Here is a 21,940-nt window from a genome sequence, read left to right as displayed (position 1 = left end):
GACGTACATGGAGCGAAAGCACTGTAACTGCCACTTGAATCATTATGTTTTAACGGTCCCTTGCTAACCTCCGAGTGCAAACCGATATCGAAATAAATGTCGTTGTTGACAGACAAGCAACTGCTGAAGTGCAAAAGAAATATAAATTATGCGCCGCCAGCGGTGGACACTTTCCATGATATGATTCCCGAACGTGTATAGAACGGCGGCGGCGGCGTGAACTTTCTATGGACGAATCCGTCCTTATGAAACTCCACTATTTTCAATCCGGATTTGTTGATAAAGTTTTTATCTTGCTCTTTGTTTACAATTTATACTTCATTTTCCCTATGTTTGAATAAATGTATTAATTTAGATTTTAATATTTTTAATTATTCAATAATTAGTACAAGCGCGAACAGAGAAAGTATTAATTTTTATTTTGTGATTAATAAAAAATAAGAGAGGTACAAAACTATTTTATGTAAGCGATGGTTGCAATTTTCTTTCTTTTAAACGGGATAGTTCATTATAAATTGAGAACGCATGTTCAAGTTTAATTTTATTAATAATCTTTTATTCGAGTTAAAAATCTAATTAATAAAAATTTTAACTTGAAGCTTAAACTACTTGGAATTGAAAACAAACTTCTATGTCGTAAATAAGGCTTTTATTTTATAACTTCACAACTTTTTACTCTGTATTGCATGATTGTCAAAAATTTTAAAGAGAAAAGTGAAATCCTCATTAGACTAATGTTTTAATCGTTGCGTATTGTGTTTGTTTTAGTTACTTCTGGCATAAAATAAGTAAGCAAATTTTTAAATTCAATAACAATAGATTAAATGAAAAAATAGTCAATTTATGATATTCAGATATTCGTTAGTATGATCCGTAGATTCTTAGCATGACGGTTAAAGTTGTAAAATTGTCTATGAACAAACTGTTCGCGTATACTTGATTGGCGGTATTGCTTACTTCCGTCGCGCTTCCTTTCCGTCATTCACTCTGCTCTTTCAATTTTACAGAAAATGGCTACCGAAGAGCTGGTGACTGAGCAATTTCAATTTTTGGGTATAGATGTTCAAGAAGAAGTTTTAACAAAATGTGAGTAGTTAAATAATCAACTACATGTATATATATATTATAGCATGTATTTAGTAGTACTTTCTTCAACTTCAAATAATATTACTTGTTGTTTGTAAAACTTCAACGCTAAGAAAATTAGTGTTCAAGGTTGTTTTTTTATTCATGTCTTACAAGGTGTAAGTTTATGTGAAGAATATAACGTAGACGCAGAAACATTTATCGAACAATGGATGGCGTTCAGTTTGACACACTTGAACGGTTCTCCGCCTACTTTAGAGAACTTGGAATTACTTGAGAAAAGGGAATTTTCCAAAGCGACGGCAAGTAGGCCTAACGCTTTCGCTAATGATGCTACAAGTACCGGCACAAGTTTGTCAGTTTATGGAATGCAAGTTTCGGCTCAGTATCCTTTTTATATTAATCCTCCACGTGTTTTAATAAGTTTTTATTTAGTTTAGGCGCGTTTTAATTTACAAAAGCATCGTAAAACAAAAAAAAACATCCAAAACACTATCTCTAGGTTATGTTGTGATTTTGCTTTATCTGATGTTTTTAGTTTAATTCATTAATACATTTTAAATAAACATTTCCTTAATTATTAGGCCAGACAATCAACTCCTGTCGGATTATATGACTACGTCACCAAAGGTAATATTTTTTTTGTGCTACCTGCGTTTACTACTATTGCTTGTATTTTTCGTAGGACTCCTTTTGTGTTTAATTTTTCGGAAATATAATTTAATAAAATAGTTGCATATTATCGGATTGTTACAAATTTATGGAAAAAAAATTTCACAAATTAGATAAATTAAATTATATCACAACAATTCAAGAAATTAGGATAAGGTTTGTTATATTAGTTTTGCAGTGCACAAGGAAATAAGAAGAATACAAGATTGCAATCTGACTGTGCTTCATGAGTATAAGTCTAGTAGCACAGTATTTCTATCCTGTGACTAGATCTACACTCATTGAGTACTATCAGATTTGATGATATAATGAGAAGATGATTTGAAACAAAAGAAGATTTTTTAGAAGTTTTACTGTTATATGTTAGAAACATTAATTTTAATTTTTCATTTACTTTTGTGAAATAAAATTATGTAATATTAGATTTTTTGCCAAACTACCCAAAGCATTATTTTTTTTTAATAATTATTACTGTATAATTCATATATACTGTATAATTAGAAACAGTTTTATAAGTATTTTTGTTACTAAATTTAGTTTGACATTTCATACAACAACTGAAATAGGTTTGTAACTTAATGTTTTTACTATTTTTGTTTATCTTTTAATCATTATCTATGCTCATAATGTTTGCCTTATTTTTCTGTTATATAATTAATGAATTTGTAGCAATAAGTAACATAATGTTTACTTGAATGAGAGCCAATGGTGCAATTAGTTTAATGTCAAAAAACAAAAAAATTTGTCTTAAATTGCATGTGCCTTTGTTATATGCTTCTAAGTTTGCTATGATTTAAATGTTATATAAGTTCTTATAACTATAAATATATTTTAATCAAGTGCATCATATTTATCTACCATGATGTTTTTGAAATTTACGATATTATTTAACAATGTCAATCTTGACTTGATGATATTTGTGGGCGAGTTTGTTTCTGGTTCATGTCTCTTATTTAAATCATGACTAGATCCATACTCGTCTGCAGCCATCAACTCATTCTTCCTAATTAAATATATTATGAATTATTCAGAATTTTTGTAACAAAATGGTAACCTAGGAACTTATTTTCTTATAAGCTACTACTAAGTAACAAAATTTTACATTTATAGTCACAACTTGGTATTTTTATTATATTTTATTAATATACTTTTGGTTCTGGTTGTTAAAGCTTCACAGATGTAAATCTATAGCTTGTTTGTTAGTAAAAAGTTATAAAGCTTTTACACTTATTACTAATAAAGGGTTTTTGTATATATGTCTGAAGATATCACTCTGAAACATCTTATATTTGTTTTGTTGGATTGCTAATAACTTCTGTCAGCAAAAAGTCTGCAGGAATAGATAGTTAAAAAATTATTAATTTTAATATGTAGTTATTGGAATTTTGAAAATGTTTCACCTTTACTATTAAAGTTAAATACTTTAAACTACTAACTATAATTGATTTAAACTTTAATACTATAGATTACCATTGCTATTTATTGTTTCTAAATTATTTTTTGGGTAGGGTGAAGTATAAATTATTTGACTGGAAATGAGGTAGCTTGAAACCAATTGCTATGTGTGTTCTTTGATTGATTCTTGTAATTTAGTTTGCATTGTTACTGTGATCTGAGATTATTCAATAAAACAATAATTATATTACAGATTTAATGTTACTGTTAAATTATTACTAATTGTAATCATTTTGTTTATCTTTACAACTTTTGCATCTGTATTTTTATAATTTATAAACACTTGCCATATTCATTATCTGCAGCTATAATTGCATACATAAAATATAGTATTTAATTATGGTGATGATAGATTACAGAGTTGATATATTTTTAATTGGTTCTGTTTTATCTGATTACCTTCATTTTTTAAGTATTTGCAATGAGTCTTCGTATTTAATTAGTGTAATGTATAAGATATACAACGTAAATTATTGTACAACATTGCTATTTCCAGCAATTTAAAGTAGAAAATGTACCAGTGAGTGGATTTAGTGAAATAAACGCGGCAACAATCTCTGACACAATGTAAGTTTATAATTCATATTTTTCATTATGTACCTACAACTGTCGAATGTCATTAAATAATGAAATTATATTTATATTATAATAATGTAACAAGCCATATTTATATATTAATTATATTTGCAATCATGTTATTTATTAATTGGTAATTAATTTATGTAGTTTATTGTTGGTGCAATAAAAACAGGGCGCAAGTTACATTTTTTAATATATTTTAAGTCAATATTTTCTATGATAAAACATTGATTTTAATTTCGTATGGTGTATTAGTTATATGCAATATTTCGTTGATTATTGAACAGTGGTATCCCAACGGTAAAGGAAGGACTGTGACTTGCGTTCTCAAATCGCAGTTTCGATTTTCAGCATACAGTCTTATAATTCACATTTTGTATTAATTATATTGCTCGCTGATTGCCATTGCTCACAAACAAGTTTCCAGGGAATGGGCATTAGCGTCCTCTACGTAATATAACACATTGCCATCACCTATCCACCAAGAGTGGTATTATGGGAGATACCCTCATAGATATCTTTGGGGAGTTCTGTTTTGCAGTGAGCATCTATGGGCGGAAACGTCGAAATATATTTAATACTACAGTTGTAATAAATAGTTCAAAATGATTTTAATGGTTTACAGACAAATCTTACTTGTAAACTTTTACAAAATTCGTAAGTTAACCAGTTTTTTTCTCCACTAGTCAATAATAATGTTGTAATTAGGAAATACGTTATCAGCATATGAACAAGCTTATACAGCTTCATAAATGCTTTGAGTATTGGCGAATGTTTGGTATTGTTTATTTTCAAAAATAACAGCCGGGTGTAGTTTGTTCGTAGTAATTGCGTAAGTTGTTTTTGAAAAAATTATGAAAAAAGCTATTGATTTGTACTAACAATGTTATAAAAGTTATAACTGCTGCTTAAATGTTATGCAGAGTTGCAGCTTTATTGAGCGTAATTTTATTTATCTAACACGTTCCGTGCCACGATAATTTTTGAAGATTTCCCATTCAGGCCGCGTGGGGGCGTATACGACCCACACTATAAAAATTCAAAGAAAGTCGTTTAAGATGAAACTTTTTCAATACTACAGGTATAATTAGCGAGGATAAGTTACAAATTTTAATATGCATTACGTAAGCGGCGCATACGTTATGTGAAGTTATCTATATTCGACCCTACAATCCATTTTTTAAGAATACTTTCTTTCAATAACTGTAAATGGCCTGAATTGTAAAGTGCAGCGGGCTTCATATACGGCCCACATGACATGGAATGTGTTAGTATTATTATAAACATCAAAATATCTTTAATTCTATGTACATTGTAATAATTACCGACTTGTAAGTCTTTTTAGAAGTAATTTAGATTGTTAGAGAGTATAATTAATGTTGATCTATGCACTAGGCTCATGTGGAATATGTCTATAGCATATTAACTACGGTATGTCGTTTTTACATTAATACAAACTTTTTGTTTTATTATTTTAGTGGTAAATCTGCAAAATATGCCGCTCGAACAAACCCTGGGGCAGTTGTTAATTCTTATGGAAGCGAAGAGCTGTTACAAGTATTAGCGAAAGCAAACGGTCCCAACGATATATTAGAGCTGTGTATTACACAAGTACCAAACGACGACAGAGAGATTTACACAAAAGCAATGTAAGTATGCGACACAATTGCGCAACCAATGAACTAATTGTGACTCGGCACTTGTTATCGACGTCGAATCGCAACGTAATGTTCCCTCTGTGTTAACAAAGATCGAATGTTCGGATACATATTTGTTTAGTTAGTGTTTGCTTATCACAGAATACACTTTTTCTGATTTTGATTTTGAAATTCACTTCAAGTAAAGAAGTAAAAAAAATTGGGGTTTCAGAAATCTTGCAGGTATTTTAAAAATAAATTGTACTGATACTGTTTTTATGTCTTATCCGATAAGTAGTAAAATTTTCGATTTTTTTCTACCCTGGGATTAAGACGCTACCTTCAAAATTAGCACTTGTGAAAGGGCAAAGTGAAATTTGTCCGTATGAGGCCTGGTCCCCAAGAGGCAATCTATAAAGGATAATTTTATATTAATTGTTATAAAAGGTATAAAAGTATTTGCATCGTACATTGTCGTGTACAGGAGAGGAGAGCGGTAGAAATAAATATGATTATCATTGAAATCTAACATTATAAAATTCACTTTGAAATGGCAATGCGCTGTTCCAATAAGTGATAGATATCCACAGCAATGTTTTGCTTCTGACTTAAACAATTCGGGCTAATTGTACTTGGTCAGCTGTTTCTCTAAAAATCACCTCGTGTCCTCTAAGATTGTACAAACATGGACAGTCAGTTTACGTCCCGTGGTGGTCGCAGAAGCCGGCTAAGGGAAGTATATTCACGGACGACGGGTAGCAGTAACTCATGAGTGCCTAATGCGTGCGAATGTGCGAAATGTCTCCCAAAATGAGTAAAGATAAAAAAATACATACCATCCATCAGATGTTAAACGCCTATTAAAAGAAAAAGAAGTGCTCACAGTACAAATAGTTAAAGCAGTCACAGAACTATTAATAATATAACCGTAAGTTCAAGTCTCTCTATCTATATATATATATATATATATATATATATATATATATATTCTGTGCGTTTTTAAAAATGAAGACAAGGTACTAGCCTTATACATTCCAGGCCCCACAAAGTGCCTTTGTACTTGCTAACAGTGGACACGTATAACGATAAGCAGACATGTGAGATAGTTTAAATACTTACTAAATTTAATGATGTAATTCTTAAAAATACAATTTATGTAACTGTCTATTAAAATTTTTAATTATATAATTTCTTTTAGGTTTGGTTTTGAACTGCTTCACGAAAAAGCGAGTACTTTTGATAACCACATACATTACGTGTCGCGATGTATATTAAAAAAAGCCTCTCTTTCGGAATGTACATCTGTAAGACAAAAATCTCAGGCAAGTTTTATTACTGATAACTTTAGAACACACTGTAGTATAGTTCACGTGATACCGCTGTGCCGCGTCTGAGGTTTATGCGCGACGAAATGGAGGGAATATCTGCCTGTCTGTTCCGTCAGTCCGTCGTCAGTGGCAGCGGCACTTGCGCTATTTTTTTTCTAAGCGCCTACCTTACCTAAATGCCTAGAGAGCAGTTTTAGTAGCACTAAAACCTATGTTATATGAAACATTAATAGTATACATGTGACATGTCATCTAACTCTATTAGAACCTGAGATCGAGTGTTCGGATGTCATCTAAAGTCATAACTGTAGTAAGTGCTGGTAACGAAAAAATACCGGCATGATTGCTAATGGAACTCTATATAAAGATATCTGCTACAGGCAGTGACTAATCATTGTAAGCCGACTACATTATTTCCTAGACAAATAACGATAAATATATATCCTATCTCAGGTTACGATCAAAGATAGGAATAGGCGAAACCATTGGTACCTGAATTGTGAAGTCATAACTTGAAAATGCTTTACCTGAAACTATAAATAATATTTTAGTATATACCATACATCATGTAACTAAACATCGTAATTTAAAGTTCTTTTTCTATTAAACCTTTTATGGACTGACATTTATTTTGCAAGATAAAAAAGTCTACATGCACTATATAATTGTTAATTTAACCATTTACAAAAAAATATGTACATATAGTACATATTTTTTTTCTGTAAGAATATAGGTATTTTATAACCATAAATGACGGTGGGTACCATAATAATGGTACCCACCGTCGCTCGTCTGAAAAGCTTCAGTGTTGCTGAGGGGCTGTTTCACCCTGTTGTAAACAGTTATGGTTGACTTCAGATTCCATAAACTTAATATGTATTAATTATTGATGTGCACTAATTTTAAAATTTAATTATACAGTAAGATGCAATAAAATAATTTATTTTAGACAGAAGTCATAGTCGCGGGCCGAATAGAATGTGATGCGGATGCAAGATTAAACTCAAAAAGTGTTGTCCTCCAAGGCACATGGGAAGAGTCACTTAGTCAAGCAGTAGCGGTTGACATAGACAAGTAAGTTTTTTTTTGTCATTTTCACCTTTCACAATTATTTGAAAAGGCTTCCTACACTTAATGAAGAACTATGATCACACTTCTTTTGGTTGATGGCATAACACCACATTTTTATATTATACATACACCATATGTTTAGAGTTTACTTTAATATTTATAATTGCACATTTTGACCCAGTGTGGAACTTTAACCATTGTTTTAAATAATAATATAAATATTATGCTCACAACAATAAATATAGTCTGTTGAGCTATATAGCTCTAACTTAAGCTGTAGAAACAGCCTATATTATTTTCAGCCTTTATGTTTTAATTTACGAAAAACTATTAAGCATAACATAATTGTATTTGGCCAGTTTAAAATACTCGCTGTTTCCCGGCCAAGTAGTAGTCATGCGGGGTCTGAACCCTCGAGGCGACAAGTTTGTGGCACAAGAAGTTTACTGTGACGCCTCCCAAGCTATACCAGACCAAAAACGTGATATGATGAATACTTTGAAAGGTAACTAACATACATGTAATTACAACATGAGCACTAAAATGTTAAAGTACATCTTAGTCATAAACTTCATCTTTTAAAGACACTTAAAAGTGACACTCTTTTAAGTTAAAAAATATTATGGTATGCAAAAATATAGTTTAATATTACATAATTATTGCTCATTAATTATGAAATAATAAACAATAATTTTGTATGTAAAATTTTGGAAATTTGAGTCATGATTTTTTTTTTTGTAAAAAATGATTATTCTAGTTCTAGTAAACTAGATGTCAAAAATATAACTTAAACTTTTATAAATTTGTTTAACAAATTTTAGGAAACTTATCGATAGTTATGGCCGCTGGACCCTATACAACGTCAGAGAATTTAGCTTACGAACCCTTAAAGGATCTAATTACATATATAAGCACACAGAAACCCCATGTGGTTATCTTGACTGGGCCGTTCATAGACTGTGACCACACAAATGTAAAAGATAATGTAATGACTGAAACATTTAAAAGTTTATTTGATAAATTAATTGATACTTTAGGGGAATTATATACAACAAGGTAAGAATATGTATAATATAGTAAATGCTAGAGAATAAATAAATTGGATAGTTGAAGAGCTCAGGCTGCCTATCATTATTTAAGAAGCACTTTTTGTTTACATCAGAATATTAATATTCTCTTTTTTTATAAATTATTATTGGTTGTGGTACATGTTTAAGCACAGTTTAAGAATTATGGTATGGTTAATACATTGTAAATTATTTTTATTTTTTATTTTATTTTCAAACAGGCATTCACACAGGATGAATGTGCATAATGGCACAATTAAAAAATCTAGTAAAAACCATTGCAAAAACGTAATTTTCTTGGTTCCAAAATAATTAATCAAACCATGCAATAATTTTTTTTATTTTTTTGAACAAACTGTGTTTTATATGACATGTTTCAGCCCATTCACAAAGATATACATTGTATCAAACTGTAAGGACGTATTCCACCTCAATATTTACCCCACGCCTCCCTACCCTAGCAGCAAACGGAAACATCCCAATATACATTTTTTACCAGATCCATGCACACTCAATTTAAGTGGCGTTGTTGTGGGAATTACTGGCATAGATGTTTTAATGCATATAAGTCAAGAAGAAATATCGCAGTAAGTTCGGTTTTTATTCCATAAAAATTATTTTACATATTTTCGTTAAAAAAAACATAGGTTTTTTTCTCTAGGTAATATCTTTTATATAGAAAATGTTTTTCTTTCCTTCCAAAGGTTTATGAAATAGGAATTTCCATGAAATTTCGTCAAAATTGATCTTTGTGAAGTTCAATTACAAGCCATTAAAACAAATATAATATTTGGCACATAAGAAACCGATCTAAATGTTTTGTATGTATCAAATTACCCATGAATGAAACAATACCGTATATATAACATAATATTTTTCCGACAGTCTGAAATAGTTTTCAAATATGGGGTATTATTTACTGGTTAAATTTTTCTCAATATCTTTGCTGCCAGGATTAACCTGTTTTATGGCACTGACTTCTTTTAGTCAATTGTAGATTTTATATTATAAAAGATTTTTATCAACAGTTTTTGTTGTATTTGGTAGCTATGGACTATGCACTGACCTCAATTAAACTTCGCTCCAATATTTATTTGGTTTATAATATTGTTACAGCTCATATAGTTTGTCTTTAAAGACATGTTAGTTTTTCAAAATGAATGTCATGTATCTATCTTCATGTCTACTAATTTAAACAGAAACGTAAATGATGTCTTAATGAAAGGATGTCAATTGGTTAAATTAAAATTGACACATTTTATACATATGTAATAAAGTATAATGATAATAACATATCCGAAGATGTGCAAATACGTCACAAGTGAAAGTTTTCTAGGCAATATATACAGAATGATAGAAAATAAATTAAAGAACCTTGAAATTAACACTACATATTAAGATTAATTATTTTTTTTCTATCTGTCCCTGCAGAGTTTGTACTGCCAGAACTTATTGTCTATGTCATATTTCAAAGATTTCTTTATTTAAGACGATTGGAAGTAGGCGTAAAAGCTTTAAAAGGAGAATGTTATAGCTCATGCAACATTAACCTCTTTTAAAGTTTTTATTATATTTATTATTTCCGAACAACCTGGTATACTCAGTCCAATTTCGGTGAACTTTGTTATTACTTTAAAATAAAGTTGTAACATAAGTCACTGTATTGCAAATTATATGTACCAATATTTAAATACAATTCTTTTTTTTGTATAGAGGCGTAGGCGGTGACAAGTTGGCGCGTTTAGCGAATCACCTTCTGATGCAGCAGACTTACTACCCGCTGTGGCCGCCGCCGCCCGGCTTGTGTCTCGACGCAGCGCTCTGGTCCGCTCATGCACAGATGCCTTGCACGCCGCATATATTAGTATTACCCTCAAACTTTAGATACTTCATTAAGGTGATCTTTACAAATTGTAATGATATTTATATAATAGATACATTATTCATAAAAACAAAAGGTTTTCTCGTCCAACATCCCTCCGTTCCTTGAGATGTCAAGCTGTTACAGACAAGTGGTGACTGAAAGATGGTCTCCCATTTTATTGGTCTCTACATTGAGTAGATTATGTTGGCTATGAGATTGTTGATGTTCAGCAATTTTAAAAATGATGTATTTTTGATGATTTTCTTTATTATTGCTTAACATTGTTAAATTTAGAGTATTTTGTGTAATTCTTAATTTGTTTCTGTTGTAGGAAATAAATGGCTGCGTAGTCGTGAATCCCGAACGTCTGTCGAAAGGACAAGGCGGGGGCACATTTGCTAAAGCCGTCGTTAGCAACGACACAGCTTCACCAAAAAACATAGCTGCGCAAATTATTCGCATCTAAGATGTAAATAAACAAGTTACAGAATGAAAAAATATTTTATTTAAATCTAACCTGCAATCATTTGGTATAATTAAATGATATGTTGCAAAACTAATATTTTAATTATTTTCACTGCGGAATATAAATGGGGTCGTTCAAAGAAACTACGCCGCCGGGTTCAGAGCGAAGTGCCATTTGTATACCCATACGAGGAGCGCTGCCGGCCGACTTGCGCTCCTCAGGATCTGCGATTTGCCGGTATCTGAAAATAATTATTCGTAATTATTCCACCTGTATTAAAATACGGTACAGTTTAAGAAAGTTGATTCGACCCTATAGTGCTACTGTGCCTTAGGACAGCGGGCCAAGAAAACAACATGTGCGCCGCGGGTATACGTAAGGCGCGGTAAAGCAGTGTCAGTAGCATTAGGTTACATTTTTCCAAAAGGAATCCAAACCCCTATGAGTACAATAAATATTTTATTTTTCATTGAATTTAAAATGTATTTTTATTTTGTATTATAATATATTTTAGTTCAAAAAATTACATTACACAGGTGGGAAACTAACTCGGACAGATTGCTTCAAATGAAATCATTATGAATTATCTCCGTTTTTGATGTACAAAAATATCTAGACTAAAATTATTGTTGATATGCCGTGCATATTTAGTGGACGTGGTAATTTTTTTTTGCAGGTAGTGGATAAAAGTTAGTCATCAATATTTCTGCCATTATTCGTGATCAGACACATTTATCGACTTAATATTAAAAAAATTATAAAAAGGAAGACAGTCTGTGATAATTGTTGTAAATGTTATTAAGTTACAAAAAATCTTACGTCCTTAAAGTTTCCAACGGCTCGGTTCTGGAATTACGGACGCCGGTCTCTGGATCGATGGTGGTCAATATACATCTGAAAATAAACAAGCTTTTTTTATATCTTTCTCTAGGCTTCATAAAATTCAAAACTTTTATTATATATTTTACATATATAACTTTTATTATATATTTTATATATATATAAATTTTATTTATTAATAATTTATTTATCAAGTAATAAACTTAAAACTATGAAATAAGGTAAATGTTTTTTTAATAATAAAGTTTAGAGACGAATTGCTCTCTTGCTATATTAAGGATATGGCAAGGTAACAACAAAAAAAAACTCTGAGTTGTAAGCTCTATCTGGACTCCAGACAATCTATAATCTGGAGGCATTTGGAACTCTCGTAGCTTTGAGTTAAAGAATGCCAGTATAAGGGTGGTCAGTCTAATTCTATATTCTAATAAATGGGCTCCTCTGGCAGTCACAAGTGGTCATTACATTGTCCTATGTTGATAATATAAATAAATGAAATCAATTGGGTTGACTCATTGCTACTTAATGTAGACATCCTCAGTTTATTGATTTACTATTAGTAATCGGTGTAATAGCGGACATTATGCCTTTAAGCAATAATTTTTTATTGTTTATTAGAGTTTAACATTCGACCTTTGTCTCGAATGATATTAAGAGATGAGGTCTACGATAGTACGTGCTTGCCTGGAAGAAACCTATTCACCCATATCTTGAAGATTCAGTTATTTTTTGCTGGAAACAATGAAGCCGGTAGGTTGTCCTTGACAGCTCGTACGTATGTTGTGAATCTATCTGTGCACCATGTTGTCACCTGCCATAATATACCAGCCAACCAAAGACGGTGAACATATAATTAGTAGGCTGGTGTATAAATGAACAAAAGTTAATTAGTTATATGAACATAAGCTACAAATACATGGTAAATAATATACATAATATGTAATTACTTATAAATATACACTTAAATAGGAGGATATAATATATATATACATGTACTCACCTGCCGCATGGCTTTATAATTTCGAAAATGTTTTCTCCAATTTTAATGTATTTCCAAGAGTCCTCTTCGTAGGGATTGGCGCCGGCGAGAACAAAGTTCGGCCTAAAATTACGAGGAGTGACTTGACAGTCCTTTAAACGGCTGTTCAGTTCATTCACCGAGGCTTCGTTGATTAAGTTAAAAGGCACTTCATCTGGCAGCGCACCCTGAATTGAAAACATTACACTATTTACATTGGTTAGTGTTACAAATGCGGTTTTACTGTATTTACAAATTCATAATAAGGGTAAATTATAAATTAGTTCACAGAAGATGTCTCCCGTAGGCAATGGAGTATTCGCCTTCAGGCTATATCCATTTTTTTACAAAAAACATGTCATTTTACGAGGTGTAAGCAAAAACTACAGTGAATGCATTTTTATACCAGGAAGGTATTCACCGTGTCTTTGAATTAATACTTCAATAGTCTTTCTATTTACTGAACAAGTTGCGACTTATCTTTCAGTCCGCTTTCACAGCTTGAAGAGTAAGGTTATATTCGCTGTACACATAAAATGTTGTTTAAAGTTGCAAATAAATTGCTAAAGAAGCTCATGAAATGTTAAAGTTTGTGTATGATGATAATGTTGTAACTTTAAAGGCAGTTTACAAAAGGTATAAACGGTGTCTGGCGTCTTTTGATCTCAAAAACCGACGAAAACCTACCAGGAGTAGCAAAAATGATTCGATCCAAGAGACGGTTGACAATTCGAGAACTTGCCACGAAACTAAACATCGCGTATGAGTCCATGCAAAGTATTTTACTTGATGATTTGCAAGTGAGACTAGTCAGTACGAAATTTGTTTCCAGGCATCGCCACCGATTTGCGAGTTTTTGGCAAAAAGATATGACTGTCTATCCACACCCGCCTTACTATCCGGGTTTACCAGCTTGCGATTTAAAGCTTTTCCCAAAAATAAAAACTGCTGAAAGAGAACCGTTTTGACGCAATTCCCGAAATTGAAAGAGCTGGCTACAATGGAGGTGCTGAAGAGCCTTCCGAAAGAAACTTTTCAGAAGTGTTTCCAATAGAGGAATAAACGTTGGGATGAGTGCATCGCTAGCCAAGGAAAGTATTTGTAAGTACTTTGTTCATAATAAAATTAGGAGCTGTAATTTTCGATCATACCTCGTATATTATTTTAAGACTACCCTCCAAGCGTCAAACTAAGACCATATTGAAACTCCTTCGGCGACTGAAGACCTCAGCGTTGTAGTTCGGATTTGGAATCAATCACGATAAGACCAAAATCATTATTTTAGATCGCGCCAACAACGTTCAAACTTTAATAGGATGAGAAATAGTAAAAAGTTTTATATATCTAGGCTTCACTATCACCAACGCCAAAGGCTGCTAGGATGCGATTTAAAGACGTTAACCATGACCATCAGTTGCAATAATCTCAAAGATTTGAAAAGACCGCAAAATAACCAGAAACAACAAGGTTCTACTCGTGAAAAGCCTGGTATTTCGAATCTTTCTATACGGACCTATAAACTGGACGTTAAGAACTCAGGATCTATTCGAAAGATGCAATTGTCCATTTTCCTTGAATATTATTATCTGGCTCTTATTTTAACCAGAGAAGGTAAGGGTGGAGAATATATTCGTCGTTAGGTAAACGGACGTTGTTGATATGAGAGTATGAAGATATTTTTACGATAAACATTCAAAGTGTTAAATATATCCATGAATACATCATTACTTGACTACCAAAAAGTACTCTAAATTCAAATTAATCACGATACTTGGTACATACTGTGTCATTTTTGGTGAACTTATAATATTTCGAAGAGCTTCTCAATTCACGACTCTTTTGGGACGCATAATATACCAATCTGAAGTTGTCACTGGAGCGGTTTAACAATCTGAAAACGTTTGTTATAAAAAACATTACCATACTTTTAAAATTTATCAAGATTAATGTTAATGATAAACGTTATTTAAGGCAATCAGGAGGTGTAATATTAGATTGCTTTATGAACGTACTTCGGAAAAGCTAATATTTAAAAAAAGCAAATAAAAACAATTTATAATATAATATTAGAGAGATCGGAAAGTAATGTCGTTTCTGTTGACATACTTTACAGAAAAACCGATTGATTTTTATTGCTCCGGCATTGAAAATTTGGCTGATGGCAAAAGGTTGTTGATAACGAAGGTGAATATATTGATGATTAGAAATAAGAACTTGTTAATCATGTAGTCGTGTGAATTTAACATAAGAAAGCGACATTTCTTTCCGGTCCGCCCAATATATGTGCACTACCGCAAATATTATTCATATTAATTACGATTTAACGTATACGCTTAAAATTATAATACGTTGAATTAACGGTCGTGCACAATTGTTCCTCATCCAGTAACCCACGCATTCTATATGCGAATAGAAACGGATAAAGCAAAGAACAGAATTCGACAGAGCCTACCTATTTCATAACCGCAATATGATTCATAAATTTTAAAGCAATAACAAAAAATCATAAGAATAAATATAATAGAAAAAAAATAATTTGTAAAGTTGTACGTACCTAGAAAACCATTCTGCGGCCTCACCGCCGCAATCATACACAGGCACTGTCACACCCCAAACTTTAGCAGATTTTGGTTTCTGAACTTCGAGCACCTAAAAATGAACAACTACCTTTACATAAATTATAACAATCAGACGCTAAAGTTTATTTGTAGATAGATTAAAAATAATAACTTAGTGTTTAAGGAAGTTAGGGCAAGGGACAAGCATATTGTGTTCATTTACCATTGTAAGCTCAAAGTCGCTCATCGAGTCATGAAAAGGGCAATACTTGGAACAAAAGTGACCTAGTTCGGTGGATTACCAAGTTAAAGAGGCAGATAGCTACAGGGGCCTGAAGGTATCCAAAGTGGAGACCGCGGACTGCAAGCGAAACGCAAGACATCTCCTCACAAGCTTCCTATTAGTCTTGTTGGAAAACTATACGGGAGGCATATGTCCAGCAATTTAAACTTATTTTTACCTTATTTACTTACCAGCCCAGATCAGTGTAATAAAATAATGTGATTATAGTAAGAATTACGTAGTTTTTTTTAGCAAAATCCCTTAAAATATAGCGTTCTGAATCATTCCCTTAACACAATTTTATCACTAATTTCGTTGCGGTCACACTAGAAGCTATAAACTTATCGCACAACTGTTAGGCCACGACTAAATAACTTTAAACGAAGTTGACTCCCTTTGAACAACTCTGTTTGTTCAAAGGGAGTCAACTTGTGAAACCGCGTTGACTAATCGCGTGTCATTTAATATGCCGCGCGAGTGTATTTATCTGTTGATTTTAATGCTGCTAGCTTGGATGCTTTAGCAGTTACTTTTTTTTTTAGAAACTAGTACGATTTCGCCAGTTGAATGAAGACTTTCGCTCGAAAGCTAACTATACGCGTGAGAGTGTATAGAACAATGATTGCACCACGCGATCGTAGGTACCCTCTTTGACATTATTCCTGCGGGTGTAAATATACAATGTAATTTTTGTAATACAAGCATTTAGCGGTTTACTTCGCACAACAGTGTTTCATTTTAGTTTGAATTAAATACTTGTCCTAAAATATTTATTATCATCGACTTCATGTCAGCCGATATAATCTGACTGCAAAGTATAGCCCTTCTCCAAAGATTGCCACGATGCGTGCACTGCTGCCCGCGTCCTGTGACTTCCCGCGACCTTTTTTTTCGTCGGTCCAGCTACTTCGGGCGCTACCCACGCCGCGGCTACTACCATCTATTTATTTATTTATTAGAGTAGTACATAATGGTAAATCATGAATGTACAAAACTAGCCGTTGATTTGGCGACTTATTCTCATTCGGAATCAATTATTCGCCGCTAAGTGCTATAAAAATATCGTCTGTTTACCTCTGCCAAATTTATATTTAGTTGCTCCATGTCACTATGTTTCAATGCAAGAATTGAATTTTTCAAAGTCGGTTGCACCAATAGAAGCTCAGGGTAGCCTCTCGCCGTTACGAAGTTATACTTATCATTAACAACCATTAGCACTCTGTAAATATATTTTATTGTTAACAACATAAACATATATATTATAACACATACGCACATGCCAATTTTCGAAAGCGTAACTGTTATATTTTTTGAACTTTCAGTGATCTATTTATGTAAAAGTTTTAAAAAGGTGAACAGCTTATTTACTGACAATTAATGTGTAGTGCACTTCATCCAGAAATCAATTGTTTCAAAAACATAAAATAAAAGTTAAAACAATTATTGTTTACTATGCAGACTGCCCTGCAGACTTTGTACTGACAGAAGTTATTGGTGTGTCCAATTCTGTTATAGGTTAGGTGATCTGAAATTAGTGTAAAAACTTTAAAGCTTTTAGCTGATAAATGAGCATTTATGCCTTTGAAGCTTTAACACGTTAACCAATTAACCCTTTATACACGTATATGTTAGCAATTTTCACGTTTGTACTGACTCATAATCTCTGGAGCCATAGAACGAAATAAAATTGAAATTTAGTGGGAATTTGCCTTACGTCGAGTAAAGGTCAGCTAAGAACGGATTTTACAAACTTTATCCGCAAGACTTAAAGGAGCGGTCATTAAGAATGCATATTTGCCAGACATAATTATTTAACAAATGAAGATAACCAAGAATGGATTTTATGAAATTACTCCAAAACAGTACGAGTTAGTCAAAGGGGGCAGGGGGCAGCTACTTATATATTTAATAATCAAATGAATTTGTTAATAGAATTTTAAATTGTTTTTTTTTTACCTGTCCCTGAGCCAACCATCTTTTAAACCCAATATTGAACATTCAGCTTTATTTAAGAGTACGGGGCCACAAGACTTGATCGGGTAAACATAAATGTCCTTGAGGGTACCAATTTGTTTCCACTGCTCAGGCAATTTAGGTTTTTTTGATTCTTGGTAGACATTGTATGCATAATATGCGGCCCCTAGAGCACCGATTGCAGCAACTGTCGCACTAACGTACGGAGCTGAAAGTTAGGAATTATTAAATAGATATATACGTTATAAAATCATTTAACCTGCCAGTTATTTTAATTATGATATAATTATAACAATATTTAACTTTAAGAAAAATTATTTCAAATATTAATTATAATTTTTTTATTCAAAACACGAACACGGCTCATCAAGTATTATAAAATTAGTAGTAGTAGCATATTAACAAGTTTTAATAATATGTAATTCGTAGATTTCCATCTTCATTTAATAGATTTAAGGATGCATCGTAACAAAGAAGAGCAACTTTATATCTACAAAATTGTTTTTGTTTATAATCACAAGTTTTATATTTGCGTGTCTCTCGAGAAATGTCTCTTTAGATTTGTGGTTTTTCCGTTTTAGGCGCTCCTTACCTATCCAGGGGCCACCACATAATTAAAGTCACCTTTCGCACGTGCACGTTTTTTATTATATTTGATAAGAAATATAAATACCAGATTAATATATATGTAATTTTTTAAACCATAAACATTTTTTTTAAATTTAATACATTTTTCTTTTATTACAGAAAGTAGAACGCTTACGTAGTAGTAGTTTGTATTCAGAAATAACATCTTATCTCCATTTGTTGAATGTTTATGCTTGTGAGATATTGATAGTTTCGTTACTGGTTTGTTTGTAACATTTATTTAATGATCCACATAATAAAATTATAAAAATTTACGTCTCGGCAAATAAGTGTCATTTTGATAAGCAAAAGCATCGTTAAGTTATCTAGCTTTAGATAAGTATTGATCTTCTTCCAAAAACATATGCAATTATGATATCATTTTTAAAGAAAATATTTTCGCGATTCCACTACTTATCGAACAAAAAATAAAGACCCAAAGATCACAGAGATCTTATATTGTATAATACTTAGAATCACATTATTTATAAAATTCTAAAATGTGTTATTCGATAAAACAATCTGAAACATGTTATTCAGTAAAAAAACATGACAAACATACATAATAATAAATTATTTTATAACCGTATATGAAAATTTTAAATTAACTTTTCATTTAATAATATAACCGATATTTGGATAAATGTTAGTAATTATAATTTCTTTATTTGAAAATCTACCGTCAAGGTCAAATATACTAATAAAATCTGATTAGATAAAACATATCTTGAAGATTACTGTTAGACATCAATAATTTAAGACAAGAATACAATACATAAAATTAATTTGCTTATTAAATCTTGAAAGTAATTAAAAAAAATCTTAAATTTATACCTTTCTCGGACATGTTACGAAGTTGATAAGACGAGTACGGGCAGAGCGTAAATTAGCAACTAACCTTACTATAGACTTATTACATTATAGCACTGTAGACTAGTTGATGTTTCTGTTTACGACAGCTATTTCAACATTAAGCATTAATAAAAACATAAAACTGAGGTAAATCGGACAACGTCGGTTTAATATAACTTTTAAATGCATATTGTATAACAATACAAAATACATCTTTAAATTGTGGTTTACGCGTACTTATTTTATATATAAATAAATTTCAAGAATTAGTAAAAGTTATTTAGTCCATAATCTTGCAGATTATTTTCAACTCTTAATTAAAAAGTTGATATTAATATAGCGTAAATTAGTTAACTATGATCGATGAAACTTCTTTATATTCATTGTTGTTATTTTGAAAAATGACTTCCTCTAAATAAGTATCTTTTTGTTATTGGAACATGACTAAGACCTTTTTATCGTGATATTTATAATTAAGAAGTCCGTTTTCGTTAATTTTTCTTCATAAAATGCGAGCAAATTAACGAAAGAGGGCTGTTATTTTTAGAAAACTATACAGGATTATCTCGTGTTCTATTAACATTTACGTCTCGTCTGATGGAGATTTAATCAGAATACTATAGAAAAAATACTAGTATTTATCCTCCTACTATGCAATTAATTGAAAATATTGTGACGAACATTTTGTAGATTAAAGATATCTATGAAAATGATCGAATGAAGTAAGTTGCAGAAAATATTAATCTTTATGTGATATTGTAACTAGCCCACGGTATTTTGCAAGAATAAAGAAAATACATTATTAACCTATATCTCTGTATGATATTCAAAAGTCTAGCTTTTAGTTTCTTAACATAAATTGTTTTATAGCAGTAAGTTGTGTATTTATAGCAGTAAGTTTTATTGAAATACAGAAATAAAAAATATCATACATATAAATACAATAATAATAAAAAAACATCAGTTTAGATTTACAAAATAACTGTTTACTTTATTAATATGATTACAATAGAAATTGGATAAATATATAACGTTAGGAAAGAAACAATTTTAAAAGGTAATGGTGATAATACCTAATATTTAATTTAAAAAATATTAAAGCAGTAGTATACTAATTTTTGTCCGATTAGTTCATTAAAATTTTTAATACTGTAAAAAGTTAATAATTATTATAATCATTGTAACAGTTATGTTTAATAATATTTTATAACATTATACTTTAAATAACTAAATCTGTACTCGTGAATCTAATCTCCAATGTCAAGTTGACAACCTGACGTCATGACGTTGATACTTAATGAAGTCAACGTGTATAAAAGCTGTCTATGCAAGAATTTCCAGATTAAATTAATTTATGAAAATGTGCGAATAGAATATCTATTTTAGATTACGCTGAAAGTTTAAAATCTATGCTTATATTTATCACACATACAAAATCATGGTTTTATTAACAAACGATGAGGTATATCTTTGATATTCTTTCTCGCAATTAATATTATGGTTATAATTTTATCAATGAAAATTGTATAAATTTCAGTTTCTCCTAGAACTCACAAAGTTATTCCAGAAAGCGCGTGCAACAGGATCAGTAACGATGACTATGAAGAGATGTGAGTTTTTATTTACTATACTAATTAAAGTTATACTAATTAAAGTAAAAGTATCTTTAGTATATTGATAGGTGAGGTTTTTCATGTACTTTTATTGTTTATTTTAGATGATGGTCGCACGAAGCCACATCCAAGAGATGGTACACCAGCAGTGCCAAATCCTCAATATAAATGTTTAATAAGGGCACAAAGAAGCAGCAAAAAAATATCTACTGTTGTAGATCAGCAAGATGTAGAGAAATTTAGCACTGCTTACTCAAATCTTTTGAAAACAAGTGTAAATGGGCTCAAAAGGTTAAAGAAACCTAAGAAGAAAGCTATTGCTGCTCAGTAATATGGCCATGTGACAACAGACTGATGTTTTTGTGGCACAATAATGAGGAAATTGTGAATTAGTGAGGTGTGCCTCTGTGATATGCTAACTGATAAGAGTATCTATTAAACTCAGCTCTTAATAATGAAATATGAAGAGTTGGATCTTATCAAAGATAGCTAACACCAGTGGCACAGTTTATCCAACATTGTCTGTCCAATGCTATTTATCTAATAAAACATTAGAATAATTTATAATTTTTCCAATAAAAGCATTTCATGAACAGTTAATGCAATATTTTTAATAACTTTTACATTATGGTTTTAAATTAAATTTAGTAAATGACAAGGAATAGGTTATTGTTTACACAGTTTAACAGCATTTTTTTGTTTTATTTGGTATGTACATTGGTGTATTGATGTCACATTTAAATTTGATCCCTATACACTCAAAAGATTAAGGCCATTTTATGTATAAAATAAAAATTGGCAGGGTCCACCCATGAATTAAAATTAAGAGAAAAACAATCAGATGGTTTTTATTTTTTTCATTAAATATATCTAACCAAAAAAAACTTCATTTCGTTTTGGTATTAAGGCATAAGAATTCAAAAACAATTTTGGTAACAGGCAAACTTTAA

General features: G+C 31.2%; 3 protein-coding genes across 6 annotated transcripts; 2 read left to right on the top strand and 1 right to left on the bottom strand.

The window, feature by feature from the left end:
* The first annotated feature begins 947 nt into the window (after positions 1-947).
* Positions 948-11,265, top strand: PolA2 (DNA polymerase alpha subunit B). Of its 4 annotated transcripts, XM_068762731.1 has the most exons (12): positions 949-1,086; positions 1,243-1,471; positions 1,671-1,716; positions 3,710-3,780; positions 5,271-5,441; positions 6,628-6,751; positions 7,707-7,831; positions 8,188-8,333; positions 8,650-8,884; positions 9,276-9,482; positions 10,609-10,792; positions 11,091-11,265. In XM_068762731.1, exons 1-12 carry the CDS (start codon positions 1,011-1,013, stop codon positions 11,223-11,225), a joined length of 1,749 nt encoding a protein of 582 aa, XP_068618832.1. In that variant the 5' UTR covers positions 949-1,010; the 3' UTR covers positions 11,226-11,265. The 4 variants fall into 4 exon arrangements, with proteins under 4 accessions (XP_068618836.1, XP_068618832.1, XP_068618835.1 ...); XM_068762734.1 differs by lacking the exon at positions 1,243-1,471 and having other exon boundaries at positions 1,026-1,086; XM_068762732.1 differs by lacking the exon at positions 949-1,086 and having other exon boundaries at positions 1,320-1,471; positions 1,676-1,716.
* A 9-nt stretch (positions 11,266-11,274) lies between these two features.
* Marc (Mitochondrial amidoxime reducing component) lies at positions 11,275-19,464 on the bottom strand. The gene is made up of 8 exons (XM_068762736.1): positions 19,360-19,464; positions 17,881-18,106; positions 16,999-17,143; positions 15,638-15,732; positions 14,866-14,974; positions 13,066-13,271; positions 12,045-12,119; positions 11,275-11,466 (listed from the first exon to the last, which is right to left on the bottom strand). Exons 1-8 carry the CDS (start codon positions 19,370-19,372, stop codon positions 11,334-11,336), a joined length of 1,002 nt encoding a protein of 333 aa, XP_068618837.1. The 5' UTR covers positions 19,373-19,464; the 3' UTR covers positions 11,275-11,333.
* Positions 19,465-20,657: 1,193 nt separating this feature from the next.
* Positions 20,658-21,836, top strand: Srp14 (signal recognition particle 14). The gene is made up of 3 exons (XM_068763127.1): positions 20,658-20,839; positions 20,915-20,987; positions 21,095-21,836. The coding sequence occupies exons 1-3, from the start codon at positions 20,816-20,818 to the stop codon at positions 21,319-21,321; spliced, it is 324 nt and encodes a 107-aa protein (XP_068619228.1). The 5' UTR covers positions 20,658-20,815; the 3' UTR covers positions 21,322-21,836.
* Positions 21,837-21,940: the final 104 nt, after the last annotated feature.

This window comes from Battus philenor, unplaced genomic scaffold, assembly GCF_028537555.1.
Source record: "Battus philenor isolate CCGP_79_NKW_IND1 unplaced genomic scaffold, ilBatPhil1.0.hap1 SCAF_17, whole genome shotgun sequence".
Taxonomy (NCBI): Eukaryota; Metazoa; Arthropoda; class Insecta; order Lepidoptera; family Papilionidae; genus Battus; species Battus philenor.
This window is presented reverse-complemented; position numbering and strand designations above follow the sequence as displayed.

Coding starts and splice junctions, on each gene's coding strand:
- Srp14 (XM_068763127.1), top strand. CDS start 20,816: ATGGTTTTATTAACAAACGATGAG. Junction 20,840..20,914: donor TTTTATTAACAAACGATGAG/GTATATCTTTGA, acceptor TATAAATTTCAG/TTTCTCCTAGAACTCACAAA. Junction 20,988..21,094: donor AACGATGACTATGAAGAGAT/GTGAGTTTTTAT, acceptor TGTTTATTTTAG/ATGATGGTCGCACGAAGCCA.
- PolA2 (XM_068762731.1), top strand. CDS start 1,011: ATGGCTACCGAAGAGCTGGTGACTGAGCAATTTCAATTTTTGGGTATA. Junction 5,442..6,627: donor GAGATTTACACAAAAGCAAT/GTAAGTATGCGA, acceptor AATTTCTTTTAG/GTTTGGTTTTGAACTGCTTC. Junction 9,483..10,608: donor AGTCAAGAAGAAATATCGCA/GTAAGTTCGGTT, acceptor TTTTTTGTATAG/AGGCGTAGGCGGTGACAAGT.
- Marc (XM_068762736.1), bottom strand. Junction 17,144..17,880: donor GATGGTTGGCTCAGGGACAG/GTAAAAAAAAAA, acceptor ATATATTTACAG/AGTGCTAATGGTTGTTAATG. Junction 12,120..13,065: donor ATTATAAAGCCATGCGGCAG/GTGAGTACATGT, acceptor GTTTATTTTCAG/ATGTATATTGACCACCATCG.